This window comes from Rattus norvegicus, chromosome 15 (genome assembly GCF_021556685.1).
Source record: "Rattus norvegicus strain SHRSP/BbbUtx chromosome 15, alternate assembly SHRSP_T2T, whole genome shotgun sequence".
Classification (NCBI taxonomy): domain Eukaryota; kingdom Metazoa; phylum Chordata; class Mammalia; order Rodentia; family Muridae; genus Rattus; species Rattus norvegicus.
Genome location: NC_141548.1, coordinates 34216273 through 34241710, shown reverse-complemented (window position 1 = coordinate 34241710; position 25438 = coordinate 34216273). Strand labels below are relative to the sequence as shown.

The following is a 25438-nucleotide window of genomic DNA, read 5'->3' as shown; positions in this document are numbered from 1 at the left end:
GTTGGTCTTACCTGTGGTCCCTCGACTCAAGTTACTCGTGGAGGGATGCTTTTGAGATTTCTGTGAGGGCGGCAACCAGGAGGCCCCGTGCACCAGGGTCCCAGATGGCATTAGGTGTTTTCCTCTGGAGTCAGAAATGTGGGCAGAGTGTAGTCTCTTCTGGCTTCCCAGGCGTGTCTGCCCCTCTCAAGGTTTAGCTCTCCCTCCCACGGGATTTGGGTGCAGAGAACTGTTGATCTGGTCCCTTCAGGTCTGGGTGGTGTCTGGAGCGTGGGGGATCTGCAGCTCCAGCACCCCTATCTTCCAGTTCCCAGAGGCTGTATACAGTTTCCTCTTGGGCCAGGGATGTGGGCAGGGGTGGGCAGTATTGGTGGTCTCTCCCATTCTGCACTCTCAGGAGTGCCCACCTGTCTGGGCGGTGAGCTCTCTCTCCCAAGGGGTTTGGGAGCAGTGAGCTGCGGGCTGGGATCAGCGAGGTTGGGGCTCCAGCTAAAAACCAGAAGTGTCCTTGGGCAGGAAATATTAATAATGTCTGAGATGTTTTAAGCTCATTAATTAAAATAAGTCAAGAATACAAATAAGAAGTACTTTTTGGCAATGGTTATAAAGATTTTATTGAAATACTGCAATAGTTAAAGAGCCCTTTGAGACAAAATTAATTAAGAAAATAAGAGCTGGACAATACAAACCAACCTAGTGTACTGTATGCCGCATGTAGCTCTGGGGCTGTGATAAGCAAAAGTGACTCAGGGGAGGGATGTGCTCATCCCAGCTAACAGGTCATGGCCCATCACTGAGAGAAGTCAAGACAGAAGCTCAAAAAAATCTGAAGCAGAAACCATGGAGGAACACTGTTAAAAAGTACTTACATGCAGAAATAAGAGCTATTAAAAATGGCCTTGTTAAGGATTAAACAGCATAGTGCTCATGGTCCATAGAAAATGCCCAATAACTTATTTTGTCAGATTGTTAGAAGGGACTTGCATTAGGAATGGTCTAACCCCTTTCCTTACACGTTTGGGTAACATGACACCCTACTTCAGAAACATCAGAATGCCACACTAAACAAATTATATATAAAGCTGTTTAAACAAAATTACATTTAGGAATGAAAGTTCTAATATAAATTTATACAGTGTTTAATTTAAAACCTTGTCATTTAGAACAAAAATTTTAACTTGTACTAGACATTCATTATACTTATATAAACAGAAGTATGCTTTCATTAACTTGTATGATGTTTTAAGTCAGAAAATTTCAAAATGAAGTAAAGATGTTTGGAGGGAAGAAAAATCTCTGAGAACACTGAATGTCAGCCTTAACAGGGTAGTGACTGGCTTGAATGGAGGAAGAATGCTGCCTTCTCTGTTGGGAGTGAGCCCTCTTCATTTACCATGAAGTCTACTCTTTGTTTAAGCTCACTCCACACTGTCCAATACATTATCTGTTGGGCTTTTGCAAATATTCAAATATGGCAACCCCAAATTTGATAAAAAATGGCTACTCCATGGAGACAGATCTATGACCACTGAATCACAATGCTTCCTAAAGCTTTGGTCTCATCATTTGCACAGGGCTCATGGAGAACGTGACTGGAGAATTATGTTTACAGGAGTTGAGAGAAGTACTGTGTCTGTTAACAACTAGATGCCAAACTTCAGTGAAAGGTTTCTATCCAAAGATACAATTAGAGTCGTTCCTTTAGTTTGTCCATAACTCATTACAGTCGTAAAGAAAAACTATGGTAGGATAGTGAAAAATCCAGTAATTTGAGTTAAAGAATTTGGGATCTGAACTGGACAGGCCATGATAACTAGTGAGGAAGGAAGAGTAGAAAGTGAAATGAGAGCGAGGAAGAGAATTAAGTGGTGCAGTAGCAATGGAAGACATAAAAGATAGTGGGATAGCAAGAATCTGTAGGGAGTAAATGAATAATAATATTAGAAACCTGGATAATTTACCTGTTATTACTTATAAAATTAGTTCCAAAATGAGACAGCTCCTTGAAAACTCCTATATTTTTTATTTCCAAAATGACTACTCATTTAAATACGCTTTAAAAAGTTAACATCTATATAAACACAAACAATCATTTAGGTAAGGTTGTAGAAAGTTGGTGTACTGGCATCAGCTCCTGCCTCCAGGTTCCTGTCCTGCTTGACTTACTGCCCTCACTGCTTTTGATGATGAACTGTTCTATGGAAATGTGGGTGAAAGAAAATCTTTTCTTCTCTAAGCTGCTTTGTTCATGGTGTTTAATCACAGCAATAATAATCCTAACTAAGATAGTTATTAAGAAAATTATCACTTAAAAAGTTGAAAAGTCAATTTTTATCTCTCTTTTCCCACCAAAATCCAGCTTTAAAGATAACATTACCAGCAGCAAACCACTGAACTGAGAACGGGACCCCCGTTGAAGGAATCAGAGAAAGGACTGGAAGAGCTTGAAGGGGCTTGAGACCCCATATGAACAACAATGCCAACCAACCAGAGCTTCCAGGACTAAGCCACTACCCAAAGACTATACATGGACTGACCCTGGACTCTGACCTCATAGGTAGCAATGAATAGACTAGTAAGAGCACCAGTGTAAGAGAAAGCCCTTGGTCCTGTCAAGACTGAACCCCCAGTGAACGTGATTGTTGGGGGGAGGGTGGTAATGGGGGGAGGATGGGGAAGGGCACACACATAGAAAAGGGGAGGGGGAGGAGTTAGGGGGATGTTGGCCTGGAAACTGGGAAAGGGAATAACAATTGTAATGTAAATAAGAAATACCCAATTTAATAAAGATGGAGAAAAAATATAATGATATTAGAAAAAAAAGATAACATTAGCTTGACTAGCAGAAGAATTCACAAAAACTAGAAAATATAAAAATATGGCTTCTATCTAACAAATATTACTTGTTTGTTCTTTGTATTGCTCTTGGGAGAGAGGAACAAGATGGTTCTGTTCTCCTTAACAGAATTATAGACTAGCCCGGAATTTTTGATTGAAACACTAAATGGTTAAGGCCATAAAAGAATAACAATGGTTGTGTCTAGCTCAGTTATGCTTAAAAATTTCTATCCAGGATAAAGGGGGTAAATATGATAAAATATATGCATGTATGAAAGCATAATAAACCCTATTACTATATGGTACTAAATGGTACCATATATACTATAATGGTACTAAAAATCTCTAATTCGAAGGCCAAGTCTCACAGAAGGATGGAAAAATAAGAGAACTCAAAGGTTGCCATAATTCTTTTTATAAATGATCTCTCAAATCACCTTTTACCTCATACTGTACTCCTGCCATTAAGATCAACAGAGAAGTTATTTTCTCTTTATAAGTTGCTATCATTCAGCTACAATAACTTGGGCTAGTTTTGGATTCTTAAAGAAGGCTGAAGGTTTCCTTGTACTTCTTTATTTGTATGTAAAGTTCTGCCTTCTTATGAAGCTAGATCCTGAACAGTCAAAACAAATTAATGAACATAAATAGCACTCTACAAACAATAGGCTAAAAACACATTTAACAGTCACATTTTATCAATGATTCTAAAATTGTAACACTGAGCTTTAAAGTGCTAAAGCAAATGCACACAAGAACATACATTTTAGGTGGCAATGCTTCCACAGAAGAATCTTCTTTAATAAATCCATCTACTGGGTAGTGACCTTGATTCATAGTGACAGTTGTACGAACCTTAAGACAAAATAAGATTAAACAAATTCATAGTCATTAAATTCCACTAATACAGAGCCCAAATAATTTTTTGTGTACTATTCACAAAAAAGGAACAGGTAACAATAAGGACTGTAAAATTCTCTAAGTCAAGGGAAAACTGTACTTGTGGTTTTACCTTAATCAGTATGGGGGAAATTAGTACCCTAATGGCTATTACACAGAACATTGGCCCAAATAACCCTTTGTTACAATTCTAAAGGAAATGACTGCAACAACACTTTAAAAATTGCTATTAAAGAATACGCTGTGTGATATCTTTATTCTGATCAAAACTATTAAATCCCATATAGCATAAACTCTAAATACATCACTGGTTATAAAACAAGAATTGGATAAGTGGATAATTGTGCCAGTTTTCTGAAGATCAAATTAATATCCTAAAATCCATCAAATATAAAAGTATTAGTCAGGCCTGGTAGTGTAGACCTGTATCCCCAGATGCTAAGACAGAGGGATCTTAAGCTCAAGACCAACATGGGCAACTCAGCAAGACTGTTTAAAAAAATCCCCCAAAATTGAAATGAAAATAAACAAAGACCAGTAAGACAAAAACAAACAAAACAAAATGAGGCCAGTAGTCTACAAAGATACCATTAAGTTCTTTTGTGGGGCACATGTGGGGGTGTGGTTAATATGCTCAGTAAGATTTCATTGGAGGAACTGTGTTTTCCTTTACCATAGGTATCAAATACATATAGCTTCTTAGTTAGGAACAGGAGTCAGTGTTCTCACTCTTTCCTCTGGCTTGCATGCTTCTGTCCATTCTTCTGCATTCCCTGAGCCTTGGTGATGTCCCATTTGCAGAAGGGCATTAAACAGTCATTTATTGTCAATATTTTGACACCTATGAGTTTCTGTAGTCACCACTGACCACTGAAAAAAAGAACCATCTCTGACCAAAGCTGACAGCTGCATTAATCTATGGGCAAACCCCATAGCTGTTTAGAAGGCAGCTTGATGGACACATCATGTCTACTTAGCAAATCAACAGCAGTTGATCTCCACTATGACCTCCAAAGCGATGGCTTTTTTTTTTTAACCAGGTTGAAAGTAACAGGTGGGGATTCCCTCTTGTGCAGTAGCCACCATATATAATTAGAAAGCCATTGATTATCCATAACAGACTGGCCATTATTAAACTGGTGGGCTCATCTTGCCTGAGTGACTGAGTTCCAAGTCTACAGGTGATTAATGCTACTGATGACGAGTCTTCCCTAACAAGTCTTCATGATAACTCCTGGCACAATGAGGGCTAAGCGGCAGGGAAGAAACTTCTAGCCCAGTGCCAGCTTGAGTTCTCTAGGTCCTGTGACCAAAGTATTTAATGTTTTCAGCAATAGATTTCTATTGCCTAGTTCTGGTGGGCTACCAAAGGGAGTGACAATTGCCTATACTGTTTGGGGTCCTCTGGGATCTTCTTTAACAACTCATAGAGAATTGACCATCTATGAGTCTCTGCAGATTGGTCAATCTGGCACTGTAATTTTTTTTTTACAATAACCTATGGCTTTGGGGAACAGTTTTATGTATCAACAAGGTACTTCTGTTAAAACTTATTCTGTTAAATTTTTGATTATCTTATTACCAGATTTTCTTATGGCCTTCTCACATACCTTTAGTTTTGTCTGATGCTACCTTATCCAGTCCTCTCCTCCATCTCCCTATTCCCCTTCCCAAATTAAACCTTCTCACTTCTAATATCCAGCCTTCCACTTTTGAATTATATATGTTCCACCCTCTCTTCTTAAAGAGTCCTTCTCCCATGAACTCTATCTAGTTTTCTGGGATCTACATGTATCCACTTCCACATAGATGCACATACCTGAAAGTTAGAAGCTAAGAGTGGAATTAGAGAGAACATGTGGTGTTTATCTTTTTGAGCCCAAGTTACCTCACTTAATTTCCAGTTTCATCCACTTTCCTACAAATTCCCTAATTCCGTTTTCCTTATGGCTTAATAAAATTTCACTGTGTATGTGTCACATTTTTTTCTTTTTCTTTTTTCTTTTTCCTTTTTTTCGGAGCTGGGGACCGAACCCAGGGCCTTGCGCTTCCTAGGCAAGCGCTCTACCACTGAGCTAAATCCCCAACCCCATGTGTCACATTTTTATTATCCATTTATCTGTTACTGAAAATCTAGATGATTCTATCTCTCTTATGAACTGAGCAGCAATAAATATGGACATGCAAGCATCTATGTGGTAGGATATAGAATCTCTTAGGTATATGTCCATGGACCAAATACCTGGGTCATGTGGAAATTCTGTGTTTAGATTTTTAAAAGCCTCCATAGAGATTTCCATAATGGAGCCTGCTGTCATTGCGTCACACTAGAGTTTGGTGTCTTGTGGCTTCAGGTTTTATTCAACTCTAGGAACTGTGATTTTTTTTTTAGTGACCAATCCATCATTTAACAAACTTTTCTATTTCGAGAGTTATCTACTGTGAATACAAAGAGACTATTTCAGTTTTCTTCTATTTGGTGAGACATGCTTTGTGGCCTTAAATGTGATCTATTTTACAAACTTTCCATGGGATCCTTAAAAGAATGTCTATTTGCAGTATTTATATGGATCCATTTTGTCTATAATGTAATTTAACTATGTTGTTTAGTTTTTATCAGAATAATCTCTTGGTGGGGGTCACCCATTAAAACTGTGTTGGGGCTAATCTGTGACTTTGTACCTAGTACTTATGAACCTTAGTGCACCTGTACCTAGAATTTTTGTATCTTTCTGATTGTTCTTTTAATCAGTAGGAAGTTCCTTTATCTGTCCTGACTAGTTTCAGTTTGGAATCTATTTTGTTAGAGATGCATGCTGGTTTTCTAATTTCAATGGTTTAGAATACTAGTTTTCACACTTCAGCCATAAAATAGTGTTTGTCTCTGACATACAAGTTTGAGGAAGAAGATATATCTTGGTCTTTAATCAAATCTGTCATTTTATAGAGCATTACAAGCATTAAAGTATAGGGTTATTACTGAAAGTGTAAATTAAATTGTTGTTTTTGTTTATTTGATGAGTTTAGTGTTTTAAATTCATTTGTTCTAGCATCTTTTTTTTTCTGTGTGTTTATCACTTTGGAAGTGTTTATCATTCTCTTCAGTCTGAAGAATTACTTCCAGCATCCTCTGTAGAGGTGGCTAAGTTATTTATTACTGTAGTCTGCTTTTATCATGGAATATTTCTTTCTCCACCAATTCTGACATATTTTTTCTAGGCACAGTAGTCTTGGCTGCAAGCTGTAGTGTTTCAGACTTTAAGTATATCGTTCCATGTCCTTCTGACTTTAAAACAGCTGCTATTTGATGGGTCTCTATCTGTGACTTGGTGTTTCTATCTTGCAGCTCTCAGTATACTTTGTTTTGTTGTGTTTAGTGTGCTAACTGTGTGTGACACTGGTAATGTTCTTATATTGTGCTGTTTGATATTCTATGCCTTTTGTACTTGGATGAGTCCCCTCTTACTTTGGGGAATGTGATGGCTATTCTTGACTGCCAGCTTGATCACAATCTGACATTAACTAAAACCCAAATGGCTGGGCACACCTGTGAGAGATTATTTTTTTCTTAATTTAATAATTTGTAGTGGGGAGCTCTGCTTCTAGTCTGGATATCTGAAGTGGGAAGATACAACTTTACCACATCTTCTGCAGTGGGAAATATACTTTTTATATGGCCCACAGCTTCTGCTGGCAGCCTATATAAAGACATGGAAGAAAAGCTCTTTGTCTGCTTGCTCTCTCTAATAAGTCAAATTTTCACTGGAATTAGAGTCTACTTCTTCAGGATTCAGTGTATACTGAAGATCAGAAGAAATATTAACCTCATGGATGGAATGATTACTGGATTCTTGGACTTTATACAGCCACCCTTGGACTAGTTGGACCACAGCCTGTAAACCATTCTAATAAATCCTCTATCTTTATTTTATGTATATATAATATACATATATATATATATTTTAAAGATAGGGGATATTCTGTTCCTCTAGAGCAGCGGTTCTCAACCTTCCTAATGCTATGACCTTTTAATATAGTTTCTTATGTTGTGGTGACCCAAACCATAAAATTATGCTACCTCATAACTATGATTTTGCTATGGTAATGAATTTTAATGTAAATATTTTTGGAGATAGAGGTTTGCCAAAGGTTATCATTACCCACAGGTTGCAAACTGCTGCTCTAGAGAACCCTAATACAGGGGATTTTCTGCGGTAATTGTACTGAAATGTTCTCTATAATTTCAGCATACAATTCTTCTCCAACTCTACTCATTATTAGTTTTTCATGGTGTTCTAAAGACCTTGAAGTTTTTAAAAAAAAATCCCCATTTAAAAAATTAAGTCAACAGAATGTAACAATTCTCATATACTGTCTTCAAGCCTCATGCTCTGCCCTCCTTGTGGTCCACTCAATGAAGATTTTAACTGGGTTTTTTTTTTAACATTTAATCTTTCATTTACATTATCTTTGAAGGTGGTTTCTTTTTAAACCATCTCCTTTTTGAATTAAACTTATGTCATATACTGGCTTCCTGATTACTTGGCTATCTTTGTGCTTAGGGGATTCACTCAGAAGTTTATAGTGTTCTCTTTAGTTGCTTCAAACACACTTATCATCCTTTGAATTCTTCGTATGGAATTTTGCCTAAGTTACCCTTATGGGAGGCCATTCCTCTGAGACTGGCAGACATGTTACCCTGGCTTTTCATGTTCTTGTGTGCTTACAGTTGGAACTTGACATTAAGAGGTAGATTGTTAGTTGTATATTTTTTTTAGGTCACCTTTCTTCTTTCAGTGAAAGAGTTTACATGTTCAGGAAGGACTAGTCTGTGGTAGGGATGACTTGTCTTTTATCTTTTGGACTGGTCTCCAGAGCACCAGCGCCTATCTCTCCTGTTCCCCTTTGAGCAGAATACTATCTGCAACAAAGGTCACTATTCAATTGTAGACTCAGGACCACTGGATAAAATCAAAGTGACAGTCAACCATGAAATACCCTTGAGCACTAATCATTTTAGGGAAAAGGAACATTGAATCCTGTGGGTACTATATTAATTACTGTGCGTATAAGTAGAAAGAAAAAAGGCATTAAGACTAGTAGTTAGTATTGGGATGGCAGAAAGTAGAAAATAAATGTAGAAGAAGGAACTGTAGGGTATAGGGATGGTTCTGATGCTAAGGTCCTGTTCCCCGATTAGTTCTTGATCTGTCAGTAAAGAAGTCATGAGCCAATTGCTGGGTGGAAGGAATAGGTGGGACTCCTGAGTCCCCCCCCCCCCCCCCGGCAAGAGACAGATGCAGGAGAAAGAGGAAGTTTGTCTCATACTTTGTAGAGAGAAAAGCCAAGAGGCCATGTGATATCTTGGGTAAAGTGGCCACAGATCACTTCTACAGGAGGGTGGTCAGAGATCTTTAGTTGGGAGCAGACGTAACTGAACAACTGAAGTTGAGAGCAGGTGGGAGGTGCAGAGCGAAGAGTATTGATAAGAGCAGGAGCAAGTAGTGCCCAGCAATTGTGTCAAAAAGATAAGTTGAAATTGAACAATTATATGTGTTTGTGTTTTCATCTGAGGATCCAATATTCTCCGGGCGAGGCTGGTAGCAGGGTCTGTTCCCAGAACTTATGCAGGGTAGCAATAGCTACATGCAACAGAAGGGGATTTAGAAAAGTGGGAGGGAAATGATGAGATTTTCCTAAAGAGGAAGAAGACACCCTATCAGGGAAAAAAAAGCATCCTCTTTCAGGATCCTGAGGCAGAGATCCTGCATGTCAGGCCAGATGTTCTTATGGAGAGAAAAAAGTAAATCAGTAAGTAGAGAAGAGGGAGTTGGGAAGGGGGAGAATACTAGAGTGGGGCAAAGCCGAATGCTAAAAGGACACTGGATATCACATAAATTCAGAATAGATATGGGATAAGAACATGCTGCATGGAGATGTAGGATATGAAAACTGACTGGCCTGATTGTTGGCTTTCTCTCATCTAGACTGTCACTTGTTCTTTCTCTCGCTCCAGGAATGTTGTCTTGTTACTACGGTTCCTCTACAGTGGTTGGACCTGTTCTCCCTTCTGAGTTTTCCTTTGGATACTGGATTACTGATGCTGTCCTACTCTGCGGACAGTGTTTCATGGGAAGTCTCAGATGTGGAGCACCAGAGAAAATTTCTCAGGACTCTGGTTGTGAATGCAGTCCTGTCTATGTGCAAGCTGCTTGGGTGTGAGTCAAAAGTTCTGGTATATATTTTGGTTCCAAACTTTCAGCTTGCTGAGTGGAAAATAATTCAAGGCTTTCCTGCAGTTTTCTAGTATTACCTGTCACTTTTTAGCGTTCAGTCTCACAACATTTAAAAGAACATTCTGAGAGTATGTGTCAACAAGGTTCTCAGGCTGTGGAGTATTGCTACAGCAGTCGGGGTCTTTTCAAGATGGCATCTTGTTTCTACTGTTGGTTGGCAGTACCACGTATCTATCTCCAAAGGTTCCCCCAGCTTCTTCTACTATTGCTGCTACTGTCCTGGGCTTGGCCTTTTCCTCTCAGTTGTTTAGAATGCTTTCCAAATAGTTGTTTTCAGTGTTTCCAGGTTATTTCCTGGAGACTCTGGTCAATCATGCCTGCCTGTTATCAGCCATCTTTCCTAAATATATACTTTTAAAAATCTAAATATTTTTATTCTTTTGTATATGTATGAGAGTATAGGTGTATATATTCTATGCATAGAAGTCAGAAAACAACTTGGGGAGTTGATTCTCTCCTTCCACTGTGGGTTTTGAACCTACATAATAAGGTCTGAGCCACAAGTGTTGTTTTCTCTTCTGAGATACCTCTTTAGTTAGCCCTAAATATATGTTCTTTATAACACAAGTACTAAAATACATATATACTATGACTGGGATATAGGAAACTCTGCTTTTAAAAATCCTGTAAGCCACAAAGGGAACACTTCCCAACAGCAAAATTTACTAAAAGTCAACATTAGAGGTTGAGAAGGCATACTTACACAAAGCAAGTGTTAACTCCATTGCAGAGAGTAGTCTTAGAGTTAAGAGAAAGATACTTCAAAAGAAGACATGCAAGAGCTCTGCTAAGGACTTATCAGTTGTTTTCTTCACATGCACAATGCATGAAAAGCTACTCCATGTCACGACTATCAAGTTTCATTGGTAGAAAACTGCAAATCAATAAGGAGATACTTTCCCTGACCCAATCAAACTGCCAAACATTAAAAAGGACATGGCAATTCAAGATATAAACTTCTTTCTGAGCTAGCAATTACAAGGATTTTTTTTGCTCATAATTTTTTGCTTACAGGGTTTTTGAAACAGGAAATGGGTTTGAGAAATTATGAAACTTTGAATTAATTAAAATTGTTTACTATATACTTATTATTGTGGACTTTCAGAAGATGGGTCAATGTTGCTAAGACATAAGGGAGATTACTACAGGCTACTAATTATCATTATCATGAAAGACAAATATTTGGTATGGAAGAGTATGTTTTAATAAAGTTTTATTATTCAAAATTTATTTTTATTTTTTAAAAATTATGTGCATTTGTTATGTGTGAATGTGTCTGCAGGTACCTGTGAAAGACAGGGTCATTGGCTCCCCTTACAGTTGGGAGTTATAGATGACTGTGCTGCCCAACATGGGCAGCTGAGTTCTGCAAGAACAGTGCCAATAACTGCTAAGCCATCTCTCCAGGCTCTTCTGAGGCTCGAAGTCAAATGTGCTACCTACCTATATGTTATTTGCTTAGCTAGGGAAGAAAAATGTTACCTTTAACAAACCACAATGGACTGAAGGATATTGTTAAGCATATTCTCAAAATTGAGAGCTAAAATCTTAATTTATGGTTAGTTATGAAATTATATCTCTAGTTAATCTTCTTTTAGCTTATTTTTTAAGTAAGAGGTTACTGTACCCAGAAGCAGACTTGATAGAGGACATTTCTCCTAGAAAGTATGCAAAAATATTAAATACAATGATGCCAGATGTCAGTTAAAATTGTATAAAGATTCCTAACTTAAAATGCATATATTTTATAATATGTATTAATAAATAAATATATATATATGATTGTTTTGCCTGCATGTATGTCTATGTACCATGTTTGTGCCTGGTATCTGTGGAGGCCAGAAGAGTAAGCTGAATCTTCTGAAACTGGAGTTACAGATGGCTTTGAGCCACCATGTGAGTGCTGGGAATTGAACCTGGGTCCTCTACAAGAACAAATGCTCTTAAAGGCTGAGCCACCTCTCCAGTCCCTACCACCCACATCTTATCACTTATATTCTATTTATGTTACTTTTCTTGCTTGTAAATGAAAAAAAGTGTGACTTTTATTAGTAGTGCATACTAATTATGCAAAACTATGATTTCATTGTGATATTTTACATATGCATCTTATGTACCCTGGTCAGACACACATCCCATTCATTACTCTTCCTATCTTCCCTCTTCCTGGTGTCCTCCCTCTTCTCCAATATCATTCCTCTCCTTCCATATCTTGTTTTCTCCACACTTGATTACAATCAAGTCAATTTTACATTCCTCTATTGTTCTCATTCCAGTCATATCTAACAAGGTTTTCGGACCCAGATACTGTATTTATCTGATTAGTTTACTTTTTTGAGACTATATAGCCTGGATTATCCTGAACTTACTATAGACCGTGCTGGTCTTAAACTTAAACATGAGCCTGGTTTTGCCTCCATACTGCTGGGATTAAAGATATACATGCACCACTACAACCAGCTCTATCTGAAATTTTTATATAGTGACATTTTTAATCACATGACATTTTAATAATTATCTCTTTATCTGGATGATTTATCTTTTTACCTTGAACTAACATACTTTGAAAGTAGTCTAAAGGCCAAGAAAAAGGTAGACTTTCTAGAGTGCTATCTGTATGAGTCTCTCTCAGTACAAAATCTTATCTCTTTGCCATTAAAAATCATATAGTGATTATTATTAACAACTAACTTCTACTAATCAAAAGTAGACATGGATATAGGTAAAACCATAAAACTAGGAAATACAAATGGAAGATCATATTCACCTAAATCCAGAAGAACAAAATGATACCTATTGTGAATGAATAGCTTTCAGATTAAATTTTAAGCAAACAGCACCTCTATGTAAAATTATAACTATAAACCATTTATAAATACAAGTGTTATAAATCTCAATTTTAAAAGCACAGATACAATTCCAAAGCAATAAACAACATTTCTTAAATTCAGATTGTTCACTAATTTAGAGTAGATTTTTCATTCTCTCTAAACATTATTCCCAGTAAGTCTTAGGTGTTAATATAAAAGGACTGAGCAACAGTTTCAGGAAGGCTTTCTGAAGAATTCACTTATTAAATAGGGATGGTCTAGGACATCTCAAATATCTGAATATAAACTTGATCACCAGGTCTTAGGGATGCAGTTGCAGAGGAAAAGAGGAGCAGTTTATATCGCTCCCAAAGTAACAATACAACTAGTCAAAATGTTTCAAAGTAGATTTATCACCATCCTAAAGTCAAAACCATTATTTGTAAATACATTCTAAATGCTATGATGTTATTCAAAAATCCTAAGAATACACATATCACTTGCTTAAAAGAAAAAAAAGGAAAAAGTTACTGTTAAACATTAGAATAAAGGGAAAAACAGCAGACATAGTCCCAGCTGCTTTCTCTTTTGCTCTGTGTGTGCTTCCTCTACAAGACTGAATCTGTCACAATCTACCACCATAATCATGTGGTATGAGGGATTTTGTCTTCAAACATATAACCTCTACAACTCAAGAACTCATGCCACAAAGATTAAAGGTATAGGAATCTCCCACAGTAAAGAGCATCACTTGTAATTCCAAGACAAACAAAGCAGCAGGAATTTCTGTTCTAATTAAAGCTCTCACAAATCTCGGCATATATAGTACTGTACATAACCTGAAAGGCAACGCATCTACACTAAATAACGGAAGCTTAAATCAATGCCCTGGAAGTCTGCAGAGTACTTTTACATCACTTAGCTGTGATTCTTAAAATCATGATTTTAAAAATAGCTGGAATTATTTCTAGCTCATGAATGTAGAAGTTCAGATGAAACTAATAAAAACAAGAACTGCATCTGTATCTTACTCCCCCCTCCCCCGCCCGTACCACCCTGCCAGGATATACGGTGATAATGCAACTACTATAATCCAATGGATATAAATTTAATCCATCTCTCCAGGGGAATGGGAAGTTTACAGAACTTTACAGTCAACTTGTGGAACATATTATAGAAAGAAATCAAACTGTATTTATATTTGTCCTAAATGTAAACACTGATTTGTTCTCACTCTTAAGGGCTGAAAGATTTTAGACCTAGTTGAACTGTTATAAACTTAGTACTTCTGGGGTAAATATTAACATTTGGCATTTGTTTTGCTTCTCTGTCCTATTATAGTACAATGTTTGTAAAAACATCAGCTCTCAACAGAGAGATGAAGAGAAAAATAAGAGTCCCATATTTGTTCTATGGCTTTGACACAGAAAGGTAGAATGGTTTTTAAAAGGCATATACTACATTGATACAAATAAAAAGAGGTAATTTTCCACCAATGTCTTATAGGAATCAAAATATGTGGGCAATATCTATTTAATCTTCATCCCTTTGAAGGACTCTAAAATGGATAGAAACATTTTCTCTTTCTTTTAATGTTTATGTCTTGTGTACATGTGTGCATATCTGTGAGTGAGGATGTACATGTGCACATGTGTACATGTCTGTGAGTGAGGATGTACATGTGTACATCTGTACATGTCTGTGAGTGAGGATGTACATGTGCACATGTGTACATGTCTGAGTGAGGATGTACATGTGCACATGTGTACATGCCTGTGAGTGAGGATGTACATGTGCACATGTGTACATGCCTGTGAGTGAGGATGTACATGTGCACATGTGTACATGTCTGAGTGAGGATGTACATGTGCACATGTGTACATGTCTGTGAGTGAGGATGTACATGTGTACATCTGTACATGTCTGTGAGTGAGGATGTACATGTGTACATCTGTACATGTCTGAGTGAGGATGTACATGTGCACATGTGTACATGTCTGAGTGAGGATGTACATGTGCACATGTGTACATGTCTGTGAGTGAGGATGTACATGTGTACATCTGTACATGTCTGTGAGTGAGGATGTACATGTGTACATCTGTACATGTCTGAGTGAGGATGTACATGTGCACATGTGTACATGTCTGAGTGAGGATGTACATGTGCACATGTGTACATGTCTGTGAGTGAGGATGTACATGTGCACATGTGTACATGTCTGAGTGAGGATGTACATGTGCACATGTGTACATGTCTACATCTGTACATGTCTGAGTGAGGATGTACATGTGTACATCTGTACATGTCTGAGTGAGGATGTACATGTGTACATCTGTACATGTCTGAGTGAGGATGTACATGTGTACATCTGTACATGTCTGAGTGAGGATGTACATGTGTACATCTGTACATGTCTGTGAGTGAGGATGTACATGTGCACATGTGTACATGTCTGTGAGTGAGGATGTATATGTGTACATCTGTACATGTCTGAGTGAGGATGTACATGTGCACATGTGTACATGTCTGTGAGTGAGGATGTACATGTGCACATGTGTACATGTCTGTGAGTGAGGATGTATATGTGCACATCTGTACATGTCTGAGTGAGGATGTACATGTGCACATGTGTACATGACTGTGAGTGAGGATGTACATGTGCACATGTGTACATGTCTGTGAGTGAGGATGTACATGTGCACATGTGTACATGTCTGAGTGAGGATGTACATGTGCACATGTGTACATGTCTGAGTGAGGATGTACATGTGCACATGTGTACATGCCTGTGAGTGAGGATGTACATGTGCACACGTGTACATGTCTGAGTGAGGATGTACATGTGTACATCTGTACATGTCTGAGTGAGGATGTACATGTGCACATGTGTACATGTCTGTGAGTGAGGATGTACACGCACCACTGCATGAATGTGGTAGTCAGAGGAAAAACTCCCATCTGGCTTTTCCATGGGTTTTGGGGATCCAAGTGCAGGTTTTCAGGCTTGAGTGCTTCTACATGAAGATGCATCTCCTGGCCATGGCAGCTCTTACCTTCTGTGAATGCTTCTTTAGTCAGACATTAAACAGCTAGAAGTGTCCAGTTTCTGACTAGGTACATTTTGTCTAACATCTTAACCTATAACATTTGTATGTATTCAATATGAAAGATTAGAAAACTTACCTCACAGTCAGTGCATTTACTCGTGGTGTATTCTTGAGGTGCTAACAGGCACAGTTCACAAAAGGCATGACCACATGGATACTCGTGGTGGTGACCTGTTGATGAAATTTCACCAATAAAAATTTTTTACAATTTGTAGAATTGGAGAATAGTTACCCATCAGATTAAAAAGGTATTCTATTATACATAAAAGATCCTTAGTTTAGTTAGATTGGCTAACTTATTAAAACAACGTTTAGGAGAAACTGCAGAGGTCAAAAGTGGGGAGGAAAAGTCAGGAAGCAAAATCATGCAGAGCTATATAATGTTTGCATGAATCTAGACAGTTTTGAACCAATACAACTATGAATCTGCCATATCTTACAATCATAAAAAGTGCTCTGAAATGTTTCACTTGACCTTTGCAAATATGTCTAACTGGCTGCAAATATTGTGTCCAATCTACAGACAGAAAAACATGTTGGTAAGTTAGCTAATTAAAATGTTTAATCCAAACTCCAACCTTCTGTTTCCAAGTACAGTCTTCATTCTGTTTGATAATACACCCCATATTTTCTATCTTATGAGAGGGTTAGGGAAGGCTGAAATGAAACACTGGTAAGAATTCTCTCACAGTAATCTAAGATGTTAGCAAGATTGCAAACCAGGGTAGAAACCATATGTTATGACACACGTTAAGATTATTTTTGCAAACCTAGCATTTGTGAAAAGTACCATAACCTAGGGTGAAAACATAATATCAAGATTTAAATGTGACAAAGCAAGATGGCTCAACTGGGTAAGGGTGCTTGCTGCTAAGCTTGGTAACCTGACTTTGATCCCCAGAACCTACAAAATAAAGATTATGGGCTCCTGCACGTTTTCTTCTGGCTTTCAAATGCATGCATCTGCATTTGTACAACACACACACACACACACACACACACACACACACACACACACACAATCTATCTATCTATCTATCTATCTATCTATCTATATGTTAATATTTAAAGGTACTAGGTAGACTTTGAAGCTTAACATAATAAAGTTTAAAAAATTATATAACTTTAAAATAGAGTGCCATCTTATTTTTTGTTTGTGTGTGTGTGACTATTCAAGTGTGTCATGTAGAGACTAGAGGACAACCTTGAATCTGTTACTCAGAAGTAGTCTTTTTTTTTGAGACAGGGTCATCCACTGGCCTGGAGCATGTCAAATAGGCTAGGATGGCTAGCAAGTAACTCCCAGAGAGCTATCAGTTTCTGTCTCCTCATAAGGTTACAAACAGGTGCCCGCTTTTTCCTCAGGCACTAGGCACACGGGGCGCACAGATACACATGCAGGCAAAACACACTTATACACCAAAGCAAAGTTATTGTTTTTTTTTTTTTCCCCCGGAGCTGGGGACCGAACCCAGGGCCTTGCGCTTCCTAGGTAAGCGCTCTACCACTGAGCTAAATCCCCAGCCCCAAAGTTATTGTTTTTTAAAGGAAACTATAGTTAGTAATGTTTTGCTAGAACATATTTAAAAGGATCTTGCTAAATTATAATAATTTCATTAATTTGACTTTTTAGAAGAATATTCTAATTTTTCGGTAAACTGAAATTTAGTACAAATTTGGCTAAATTTCAGGGCTGATATTACCAGGTCAATTAAACTTTTCAACTGTTTTAATAAAATTTCTAATATTGTACAAGTTGACCTGTAGCACACTTCAGCTTACAAAGCATTAACTAATTCTTCACTTAAGTTACTAAATTTTGTAACATAAATTTATAGACAAACCTCTGGCTTTAAGAAGTTATGCTCAAAAACCTTATTTTTCTTTAATAATTTCCATTTTAAAATAGACATTTTCTACCTAACAGAAACAGTGATCTAAACTCTAAATAAGACCAGGACTAAAGATACTAAAGTCTATAATCCCAACTACTTAGGAGGCTGGACCAAGGGCAGCTAGTTTGCTTAGCATGTACAAGGATCTGGGTTCACTATCTAGTACTGCAAAACAAATACCTCCAAAGAGATGTTGCTCCCCTCTGAAAATACAACTAATTTCTCTACAGAAGGTTCTGTCTCCTAAACGGTATCCATCTTGAAAGAATCCACTGACCTTCACGTTTAAAGTATAAACATTAAACAGATAAAAAAAAAAAAAGACTTTACAGTCATTCCAAGAGTCTTGATTCAGTAACTTACACCTGTTAAAATTCTCTAAAGTACTCAAGTTACATTAAAATAACCTGAACTTAAAAATTCATTTTGTAGCGGGGCAGTGGTGGCTCATGTCTTTAATCCCAGTACTTGGGAAGCAGAGGCAGGAAGGCGGAACTTTGAGTTAGAGGCCAGCCTGGTCTACAGAGTGCTTTCCAGGACAGCCAAGGCTACACAGAGAAACCCTGTCTCGAAAAACCGAACAAAACAATAAACAAAAGGAAAGAAAAAAAAAAAAAAAGAAAGTTCATTTTGAAGATTGTAAATGACCTCACTTAAGAACTGCCGCCTCAAAAAAAAAAAAAAACAAAAAAAAAAACAAAAAAAAAACAAACAAAAAACAAAACAACCAAAAAAATCCAAAAAACAAAAAACAAAAAAAGCCAACTAGCAAACAAATAAACAAACAAAAAAACCAATATCCCAAGAGTCACAAAAGGAACTATACTTTCTCCAGCTGCGCTTTAAAATAAATTGGGCCTTTTTTTTCTGCCCCATCTAGGAACTTTTCAGTGTACTTAACACTCCTACAAGAAAAACTGAGAAACTAACCAGGAAAATCGAGTTTTATTTCTTCTTGATCACAAGATCAGAGAAACATTTTTTCTTTTCTTTTTTAAACGGAAGGAGAAATAATTCCAATTGCTGTGGTTGAGGAGGGTGACTCCAGTTAATAAGCACCCTTCTTCCTCTCCTGCTGTTTCATGAGCCTACCAACTTGGGGAAGTATGAGAAAAGCGCTCCAGAGACTTGGCAGAGCTAAACGCCTCGCCTCTTCTGTCTCCATCTTCCTGGGTGTGTGGAGAGAACCTTGGAGGGCCCAACCGTGCACAAGCCATGGCCCGAAATCATGGCCCGGGTCACAGACCCTCGTGACCTGACCCACACCACAGGCCTAGCACAGCTCCCGCAGGGACACCCAGCCAGCCCCAGGCTCCTCACCAGAGGCAAAGGACGCCTTCCTTCCACACCGAGTGCACTGGCACCCTGAAGCACCCGGCGCTCCACTCTTACTCCCAGCTAGGTGACAGGAAGCCAACCCAGTCGACGAAGCCTCTGCCGCCATCGCTCCTCTCAGAGCTGAGGTGCAGCAGCACGTGCGAGTCCCAGCAGTCCTCGCGGCGAGGGCCAATCATAGGACTCTGGTGGCCATAGGTAGCCAATCAGGAGGCAAAGACTAGGTCCCACCCCCCCCCCCAGGGTGCTCGGGCTGTGGTACTGGGCTTTTGATTTTATCCTGGGCACCTGTGTTCCAGAAAGAGGCCTCGAGTTTACTTTTTAAGTCTTACCCAAGAGCCACCGCGTCACACCTTTAATCAACTCGAATTTGAGCTTTGTGTATTATGACTCACGTCGCTGGGGTGGGAGGAGGGGAAGGAGGCTCCTTCTCAGGCTGCTCTCGGTCAGGGCAGCAATTTCTGTCATAGCTTGCTATCAGCTGTTGAGGAGAAGTCAGTTAGCTACCCTTGTGAGAGATCCGATTAATTCCAAAGGGATGCTCGTTACTAACAGCTGCTGTACCTCTTCTACAAGTCATTAGCCTGGGATATCACTAGCAGGGATGCTAAGAATTTGCAAACTTACAGATTTCTGTTTGAGAGACATTTCTGTATTTTGTGAAGACAAGGAGTCGGTATGGTTCACAGTGCTAGGAAAAGTCTTTCTAGCCATTGCAAGGTTTTCTCTAGATCCTAAAACCCCACTTGTACTATAGGAGTGAACAGGAAGTAAGAATTCCAGGGAGAAAGAGTTCAAAGAGAAACTTTTAGCAGGGAGAAACAGCGGCTGCTAAAGAATTAATTTATAAATCATTCAGCCAGCGAGGGGACTAGTTTCCTTAATGTGGGACTTTGGTGGGGGAGGGCGGAGAGGGGAGCTGAAGAATTCTGAAAGGTCCTGACTTTGCCCTTTAATCAGGAAAGCATGGGAATGGCTTTGTGAACAAATAATGAAAAAAAAAAAAAAATCCCACAGCTCAGCGATAGTATTTCAGAAGGAGCGCCTTAAGGTGGCAGGTCCAACTCAGCTGTTAAGCACGAAGTCCGTGCATATAGTTTCTCTTTCCAGCTCTGTATGTGATTGTATATTAAAAAAAAAATGTGTTCAGAGGCACACACCTCCTAAAACAGCAACTGACATTTTCACATATTTTGTAAAACAATTTTGTACCTTGAGTTTGGTGTATGCGTACTGAAACATTGTAAAAGCGAACGTATCTAAATGTGTTATCCACTTCTTAATTACTATGAATATGATTGCTTTTTTTAATGCCTTTTGAAAATAGCAATGTTTACAGATCTGAAAATGGGCAGACTTTTACTAACTGAGAAGTTTTATGATGGACTAAATTAAAAAAAAATGTTTAAAAGCAGGCTACCACTGAAAAATCCTTATGCCTTGTTACCTTTAGGAAAGATGGTTGTTTAAATTTGTTCCCATTCCACCATGCAATAGTTTTTACTGGCTCTGGATGGAATTTAAGGTGCTTCCTAATGCTAATCAGGCCAGTATTCTTATGCAACATGTTGATTACTCTTACCTTTAAAAAACATTTAGTCTTTCCCCCTTATCTGAAACACCCACCCCTTCCTCTTTATCAACTGGTGTCTTTTCAACCTTTGTAGGCTAATTTAGAATTTGAAACCTCATGATGACCACCTCTTCAGCATGTAGCTACGGTCTTTTCCTCTAGGTATTAAGTATTAGTTTGATTTTGCCTTTTGCTTTTTGAGTCAGAGTCTAACTATATTTCCCAGGCTGGTTTCAAGCTTCTGGACTCAGGTGATCTCTTATTTGAGCTTCTAGAGTTGCTGGAGAAACAGGCACACACCACTACACACACACACACACACACACACACTATACAGCAGTATAATTCAAATAGTAACAATCTCTTTGCATAGATTCATTTTGGCTAAAATATGAATCTCTGGAATGGTACCGTACAGTGGTACTTCTGAATATCAGTGGCATTCTGAATATCATCAAGCATGATGCAGAGAATTATGCCCTTGGTAATCTCAGAAGTTGAATAATCTTGGATAAATCAGGACTAAGCCACCATGTGGGTGCTGGAACCCAAACCCCAATTCTCTTCAAGATCAGTATGTGCTTTAAACTGTTGATTCTTCTTTAATATTTTGAACACATTTTATATTATAGTATTTAAATTATTTCTTGTTGAGGAATTTAATTCTATAAATTGATATTTTTCTCTGATTTTCATGCATGATGACTTATTTTGTATTGAATTATAATTTTGTGTTTGGAAGTACTTACGTTAGGATCTTGTGAGGCTTCTGTTAAAAACTCATTTCTCTAAGTTTTCTTGCTTTTTTTTCCCCTGGTGCCCCAAGGTATTGTGTATTTAAGATCACTTGTTTATTTGTTCATACAGATGTTACTATATAGCTCAGGCTGGCCTAGAACTTGCTATAGATCTCAGACTGATTCCCTGCCAATGTTCCTCATGCCTGTACTGTAGGGTAAAAGGGCCAGGGAAAGAACACCCTGACCCTGACTTGACCCCAAGTCCAAGACCAGGGCCAAGGAACAGAATCTCACCAATCCCTGACCTTGTTTCAATATCAGGTCACATAATCTCTCCATTCCTAGGCCACCTCATCCCCACCCCCAAGAAACCCTATTTAAACCCTGTGTTCTGCCCAGTCCTCTGCTGCTTCCTCACCCCAGCAGAGGCAGCCACCCTTCTGGGCTTTTCCCTTACAATAAATCTCTCATGTGAGGTTTGTTGTGTGGTGTGATTCCTGGTTTTCCTTGGTTCCTGATTGCCAGGATAACTCTCAGAGCAGAGCTCTAACACTTGTGTAGGGAAGCCCTTTCCCTTCAGAGATGCAACATTTATATGTATCTTTGAGTACTGAAATCACCCATGCCTGCCACCAACCCTGAGGCTCTACACTTTCTCTGTATTTCTATGTCTCTGCCTCTTTTTTCCTCTCCTTCCCTCCCCCCGCCCCCGTCCTGGCAAGTCTTTTCTTGGATTACTCATAGATCATTATTCAAATCCCAAACCTATCCAGAGATAAGTGAACATTCTAGATTAACAGGAGAGAGTTTATCTGAAGGAAAGGGCATACAAAATTGATGTGTGCCCTTTCAGTCTACCTGCTTATTCCAATTGTGGTAGATTCTACCATAAAAATGTTTGGGTCAGCAGCCACTTGGCTTTTTATTTATTTTTAATAAAAATATTTCAAAGAGCATATTTATATTTAATAAAAATAATTCAGAAGTGTAGCAGTCACTTGCCTTTTTCTAGTGATCAGTGAAGCTGACACCGTCTCACATTTAGTGTTCCTTTTGGCTTTTGTAATCTCATCTCTTGAGCTGTTTTGTTCTTATAGAATTTTTCTTTATTCTAGATTCCATCAATAATATACTCTTCTGGGGTGTGACCTTTCAGAATTCTCTTTATATCTTTTGTTTAGAGATGCTTTAGCTCTCTGTGGTATTTTCAATAAGATTTCTTATTTTTGTTTTAAAAATTCTCTCATAATAGATATTCATTTTATTACCTTTCATAATTTATTCAATATTCCATGACATATTTTTGGATAAATATCTTGCGCAAATTCACTGCTTTCACTTTAAAATTCAGTTTGGTTTTTTTTTTTTTTTTTTTTTTTTTTTTTTGCGTTTTCTTAGATGAGAAGGAAAATACAGGCAACAAAAACACAGAATATAAATTGGTTGTGGCTATCGATGCCTTTGATCCTAGCACCTAGGAGATGAGCTTCAGGCCAGCCTAGTCTACCTGTAGAGTTCCAGGACAGTCAGGGCTACATAGCAAGCTCCTGTGTTTAAAACAAACAAATGAACAAACAAACAAATGAATGAACAAAAGAATAAAACCAAAACAAACTATAAGAACACAATAACTTGAGCAGGAAGGGTTAAGAAACAATGCTTGGGGGGCTGGGGATTTAGCTCAGTGGTAGAGCGCTTACCTAGGAAGCACAAGGCCCTGGGTTCGGTCCCCAGCTCCGAAAAAAAAGAACCAAAAAAAAAAAAAAAAAAAAAAAAAGAAACAATGCTTGGATTCTGCCCTTTAGGAGATGTCCTGGTGCTAGATGGCACTGGCCTGTGTTCTGCTCTGAAAGAGACCTGTGTTATAAAGTGCACATTTTGTGTCTTTACATTTCTATAGTCCACTACCATTTCTTTAGCTCCCTGCGTTTCCAAGCGTCCATCTACTGACGACTGTCTCCTATTTCCTAGTTGATTGGGTTTGTTTACAATGGGGCAAATTATTACCATTAGTAAACCTCAGAAGGGAGGAGTCTATCCAAGCCCAGGCCGTGAACTGTCTTTGTTGAGCGTGAGCAAAGAAAAGGAGTATATTTGCGATTTACTTCTTTTCTATTGCTTAAAAAATTAAATTTATTTTTTGTCAATCAATAAGAAATAAAAGTTATATAGGTTAAAAATATGGAACACTTCATGGATGTGCATGTTATCCTGCTATAAGGATTCATAACCTCATCTGTGTCGTTCCAATGTGAGTGTATATGCTGCTGAAGTGCTAGCAAGGATTGGCTTCCAATAGAAAATAGCCTATTGTCTAAGGTACGTCTCCAGAATGCTTCCATTCCTCCTTGGCTGCACATCTCTTGAGTGCCAGGCATTCCTCCCAGTGGGTGTGTCCCTGGTTCTGAGCATGCACACCTGTGGTGCAGTGCACACCTGCAGTGCAGTGCACACCTGCTGCTTCTCCCACATGCCCTTCTCTGTGGAGAGAAGACGGTTCATCACCATGAAAGAATGAAAACACTTCACGGCTCTGAGTTCATACTGTCTCCTGGTGTCTGTGGCTGCTAGTTTTGTTGCAAGCGCCATCCTTACCTTCCAGCCCTTGTCAGATATGCCATTAAATTTGTTTTGCCGGTCCTAGCTGAGAGTCTGACAGAGCTGGCATCAACTGTGATTATAGCTTCAGAGAGAAGATGAAGTTATGAAAGATTCCTTCACACTTGCAGGGAGAAGCCTTATAGAAACATATGACTTAGTCAGGGTGAAGTAGTCAAGTGACAACATGATCAGGCTCACTACTCTGTCTTCCCAAGGCCAAAGGGATTGTCTGTGTGTGTGTGTGCGCGCGCGCGCGTGCGTGCATATGTATGTATGTGTGTGGGTTTGTTGTCAGCATTGAAGCAAGTGCCTCAAGCAGGCCAGGCAAGGGATCTATCACCAAACTGCACCTTCAGCCTGGGAAATGGGATTTTTATTTTATTTTTTGCCTTTGTTTTCCTTTTCCTTTTCTAGTGGTTCTCTTCCCATCTCCTCCCACCTCCTCCTTTTTCTCTTAAAGGCAAATAAAACATACTTGGATTGACAAAACTTTTCTAAAAACACCCATTCCTGTCTTCACCGACCTATCTCATTTTCATGAAAAGAGCACTTTAATATCCTATCTCAATCCTGTACTATTCACTGAAGGTTGCTCGAGTCTCCCAGCAATACCCTCCCACTTTACCGACAGTTATCTCTGTCCTCCTTGGCATGTTTCATCTAGTACTCAGTAAGGCTCTCTTCTGTCAGTCTTTGTCTCACAGGGCTTAATAGTTTTTTTTTTTTTTTTGAGGCATGTTCCCATAGACAGGAACCAGAAAAAAATCCAACCACAAGCCCCCTCCTGTTTTCCTCCCCCCATTCTGACTCCTCCCCATTCTGACTCCTCCCCCATTCTGACTCTTCTGGGATCAGTCTTTGCTCCTCATTATCCTCACATTTTGTACCTGTCTTTTTATGTTTTACTTGCTGGACTTCATCCTATACCCAAACAAAATGTTCCACACAAGTTCTAATAACTATCACCCTACAACAGCTCCAGTTGTTCCATTTGATCCTGGTACATCTGCAAAAAGCATCTTTTACAAGCTATGGAAAAACCCTGGCAAAAACAAACCTTCATCCTTTCACCCCAGACCAGATACAATTCTTTACATTATTTTCTATCCCCCCAGCCCGGTCTCCTTCCTGTGATACTCTGTAGCACCCTGTTACTTCTGATAGCTCATTTTTGGTGCAACAGTCCTGGCTATAGGACCAATCACTGTCACCCTGAATCAACTCTATGCCCACTCTGTTCCTCCATATCCCTCAACCTTCTTGGGAAATTTTTCAGTTCTACTCTGTAGCCAAGTCATCTGCTGCTTCCAGCCTTCTAATAATAAATAATATCCAAGTTTCT

At 38.6% G+C, this 25438-nt stretch overlaps 1 protein-coding gene across 1 annotated transcript in view; it reads right to left on the bottom strand.

The window, feature by feature from the left end:
- Nucleotides 1-19291, bottom strand: part of Rnf17 (ring finger protein 17) — a 138014-nt gene extending 118723 nt beyond the window's left edge. The window contains exons 1-3 of the mRNA NM_001191685.1: nucleotides 19168-19291; nucleotides 16029-16123; nucleotides 3602-3693 (exon numbers count right to left, since the gene is read on the bottom strand). Coding sequence (NP_001178614.1) covers nucleotides 3602-3693; nucleotides 16029-16123; nucleotides 19168-19291 — 311 coding nt within the window. The remainder of the gene's footprint in view (nucleotides 1-3601; nucleotides 3694-16028; nucleotides 16124-19167) is intronic.
- Nucleotides 19292-25438: the final 6147 nt, after the last annotated feature.